Source organism: Microtus ochrogaster, unplaced genomic scaffold, assembly GCF_000317375.1.
Source record: "Microtus ochrogaster isolate Prairie Vole_2 unplaced genomic scaffold, MicOch1.0 UNK50, whole genome shotgun sequence".
Taxonomy (NCBI): domain Eukaryota; kingdom Metazoa; phylum Chordata; class Mammalia; order Rodentia; family Cricetidae; genus Microtus; species Microtus ochrogaster.
In genome coordinates this window covers 2,616,539-2,621,017 of record NW_004949148.1, presented here as the reverse complement: position 1 = coordinate 2,621,017, position 4,479 = coordinate 2,616,539, and the positions used below count along the sequence as shown (strand labels likewise).

Here is a 4,479-nt window from a genome sequence, read left to right as displayed (position 1 = left end):
CTCTCTCTCTCTCTCTCTCTCTCTCTCTCTCTCTCTCTCTCTCTCCCCTTAGGGAAGGGTTCTCTTCCAACCTGTTAGCTGCTTGAGTATGAAATGCTCCTAGGGTCAGATAAGGACAGTCCATTTTGCATTCCCCTGCAGCATATGAGCACAGTGTAGAGAAAGACAAAGAACAACATTCTGTAGGGTTCCCAAGGTACAGGGTGAGGTGCTCCTAAGTCTAACTACCAGCATAAAAGTTGTTTTTCACATCGTTTGTGGGACGTGGAAAGTTTGTGGGAACATAGCAGGCATACTTGAAAAGAGTTGAAAAGAAAGAAATATGCGAAAAGGAACAGCGACAGAAAGCAAAACTTGAGACTCCCCCGCCCCTTGTTTTCCCTCTCTGTCCCTCTACACCTCCAGAGGCTTCCAGACCCCTACCTGCTTCTCTCTGCACTTGAAGAAGCTGGGGCACTTCAATCTGTCCATGGTTCACTCACTCCCTTGGCTTGCTCCGCCTCGCCTCTTCTCACAGTCTGGCTGAGCTCGACTGGTGGCAGGTGCACACTCCCCCGTTGCTACCTGCCAAAGTGAGCCACCTTGCCCAGGGGTGGGACCATTTATGGAGGGAAGCTCTCTCCTCCCCCTTCCTGACGCTCAGTCCTTTCAATTACTGGAAGGGACCACAGTGAGCCTCTGGTGTTTCCCCCAGGTAATCCTGCATGTAGCAATTCCCTGTCCCAGCCCTAGGAAAGGGCTGGGCTGTGAGCGAGTGAGCTGCGCAGCCAGAGTCAAAGAAGACTGACAACTTTTGACTCAGAGCAGTGCAGGTGCCTTAGTAATCTTGCTTGCTTTCCTGGATACCTGGCTTCCTACTAACCTTGCTTCTCAGTCAGGCTTCTGTCCTGGGGCCAAATGCTGATCGCCCCTGGTGCTGGAGGTGGGAGAGACCCAACCCGTAGGGCTCATTTTGTTTGCTATGAAGTTTTTTGTGAACAGAAGACCTCTGGGCTTCCGATTTCTCCAAGTTTTACCCCTCATAAGAAAGCTCTTCATCACGTGGGGCAAACACTGCTCCCAGAGGGGAAAGCCCCTTAATTGGGCACCTTGAAATGTAGCCAGTTAAGATAAGATTACCCAGCTGCCTCTACCTGAAAAGAGCGACTTTGAATCTATGTCTCGAGCTCCTTTCTCAGTCTTCGGGAGTGTTTTGCCTTTTACAAGGATTGCTTTGTGTGGTATTGCAAAGAAGCCAAACACAAACAAATTATTGAGCAGGTTTATGGGAAATCTGAACCTTAACAAAGGACTTCACTCAGCCGAGAAAGGTGAGGCCTAGAAAGTAAACTATAAGGAAACTTCCCCGCTTACCACAGAGAAAAGCCTTACTGCAATTCTGATCACGGGTCCAGCATCTCTTCATCAAAAACTCAAAGAATCTGGACTCAACCTGTCCATTCAGAGAGGGTAGTAGTTCCACCTAATTGCAAAAATTCATGCAATCTGAGGAACCAGCAGGGACTCAAATTTTCATTTATGTATAGTTCTTTTGTTCCACACTGGCTGACAAGAATTTTCCATTTGCAGTAGAAATATGCCCTCAGGAGTCCAGGTGGATAGAGTTGAGTGGGATATCCAGAGGTTGTGAACAGAATGTATGAATGCCTTGACTTTGGTGGTGACTATAACACAGGCTGGTTTGGGATTTTATATGCACACATACTTACATCACATACACATAAGTGTATGTGGGGAAATAGAAAAAAGAGAATAACAGTATTCTAGACTACTGGTATGACGTAATACCGGAGATATTAGCCTATCTTAACCATAGAAGAAAAGGTCTTTATAAAAGAGCTGAAAAGCAAATCAAACAGTGTTCAAGGAACTAGCAAAGTCTCATAGGAAGGAAAGTAACCCAGCATAGGCCAGTGTAAACAACTGGTAACTAAGGAAAGAGAAGAAGAAGAAAGATCCTACTAACAGGCAAATTGTGGGGAGCAAAATGTATATAGAACAGGCAACAATACACAGTAGAGAAGTTTTAGTCACTCCTGAGATTAAAGCAACTAAGACAAAAATTTATGGTAAAAGGTCTGCTAGTGAATATATACATTTTGTGGTTTATTGGGAAGGAACATTTTTCCCATTGGTAGACACGGCACTTCATGATCCAGCTAACGTCTACATATTTGCATGATATTATCTCTTGCCATTCTTTGTCACTAACTCTTAAGCTTGGGTGTCTTATTCTGTACATGGTGTTTCTCACCTATGTGAATTTACTTGTGGTTTTTTTTTTTCCTTCTGGAAATTCCCACCCTCCTCCATACTTGTTGAACTACTACTCAGTCATCCATTAAACTCGTACTTAGCTGTCATCTTCTCTGGACCTTTCCACAGAGTTTCCCTCTGTATTACAACACACTATATTTGCATGTTTCTCTCTGTATTCCTATGCTACTCTACATTCATGGGAAATTGTGGCTTTGAGTGCAAGATGCATGTCTTAAACCTCCTTGTATTTTAAGCACTAGTACCCAGTGCAGTTTAACAAATGTATATCATTTGCCTAAGAGCTGTGTCTGACAGTATGGGACCTGTAATCCTACTACTTGAGAAATTGAGTCAGAAGTCATCCTTGACTTTACAATGAGTTCAAGACCTGTCTGGGTTACAGGGCACTCTATTTAAAAACAAACAAAAATGTGACTCAGGCATACTGTTTAATGACTTTACTACCAAAGCAAAGGAAAGAAAAACTGGTGTTAAGACTTCACTCTCCAGGACTAGAAAGATGGCTCGGCAGTTAAGAGGGCTTGTTCCGACAGATGTCACAGATTCAGGTCTCCACACCCACACTAGGCAGCTCACAACTTCCTATAACCTCAACTCCAGAAGATCCAATGCCTTATTCTCATCTCCTAGGGTACATGCACATACAAGGTATACATTCAGACAAGCAGGCAATACACACACATAAAATAAAAATAATTTTAAAAGAGTTCACTTCCAAGACATTATGTAATGGCAGAGGAATATCTTGTCTCCTTTTGGGTCTAGCATAACAATTGATGAACAAGTCACATTTTAAAATTAGAAGGAAGATATAAGTAGAGCTGGTGAAATGTCTTAGAGGGCAAAGGTGATTCTTAACAAACCTGACATCCTGAATTCAATCCCCAGGACCTACATCATGGTAAGGAAAGAACATTCTCCTGAAAGCTGTTTTCTAACTTCCATATGTGCATATGATCTCTCTCTCTCACACACACACATGCATGAACAAACACACACACACACACACACACACACAAGTATATGTTAAGAATACAAAGTGAGTGAACCAAAAAGTCATAGAACCATAGAATCTCATTCATAGAAATTTGAACGAGCAGTTGTGAGAGCTCTTAACAGTATTATGTTGACAGTTGGAGTAACAAGAAATAAGGTTGAGGAAAGATTAGATGTGCGTAGTCTGTGTAATGAAAGCATAAGCAATGGTCCAATAGACAATAACAAAGTGGGAATGGCACATGAAAAACTCTGCTTTAGCTGCGAATAAAAACCCTAAATGAAAAGTAATGACCCCTATTCAATGGGTTATACAATATTGAACTTTCAACTAGCGACTTTCCCTTTCTTAACACCTACATTGAAGGCGAAGGCATAATGCCACTCTGTTGTAATAGGAACAGCAGGCTGTGTCCTGCCACCCAGCTAGCTTTACCCGAAATAATTACATGGAAACTGTATTCTTTTAATCACTGCCTAGCCCATTAGTTTCAGTTTCTTATTGGCTAGCTCTTACATATAGATCTAACCCATTTCTAATAATCTGTGTAGCTCCATGAGTTGGCTTACCAGGATAGATCTTAACCTGTGTTTGCCTGGAGTGGGAGAATCATGGTGACTCCTCGACTCAGCTTCTTTCTCCCAGCATTCTGTTCTGTTTACTCCGCCTACTTAATTTTATGTCCTATTAAAGGGCCCAGGCAGTCTCTTTATTTAACCAATGAAATTAACACAAGCCAGAAGACTCTCTCCATCATTTCCCCTTTTTCTGTTTAAACAAAAAAGAAAGGCTTTCATTTTAACATAGTAAGATTACATATAACAAAACAGATATCAAGCAAGAATTACAGTTACAATATTTATATCTACTTTATCTTTTATCATAACCAAGAAAAACTATAACTAACCATTTTTCAACTCCATCAAAGACTCCAGAAGGATATAATATTACCTAAGCAAACAAGAAATCCAAAGCTCTAGAAATGACAGAGACATCTCGCTGCCTGGACAGTCACCCATAGTTCCTCCGTACCATTGGGGCATCCATCTTCGGCCTTCAGGCCCATAGTATCCAGAGACATTTCCATGAAGCAGGAAAATTCAAAGACAGTTCAGTCACTATCTGCTGTGTCCTGCAGAATGTGTTGCAGACTCTTTCATGAGTCGTGAACCCCAAAAGACCATCTCACCTTTAGGCAAGTT

At 42.0% G+C, this 4,479-nt stretch overlaps 1 protein-coding gene across 1 annotated transcript in view; it reads right to left on the bottom strand.

The window, feature by feature from the left end:
• Positions 1 to 471, bottom strand: part of Slc6a14 (solute carrier family 6 member 14) — a 30,062-nt gene extending 29,591 nt beyond the window's left edge. The window contains exon 1 of the mRNA XM_005369535.2: positions 424 to 471. Within this exon, the coding sequence (XP_005369592.1) occupies positions 424 to 471 (48 nt within the window). The remainder of the gene's footprint in view (positions 1 to 423) is intronic.
• Between the last annotated feature and the right edge of the window lie 4,008 nt (positions 472 to 4,479).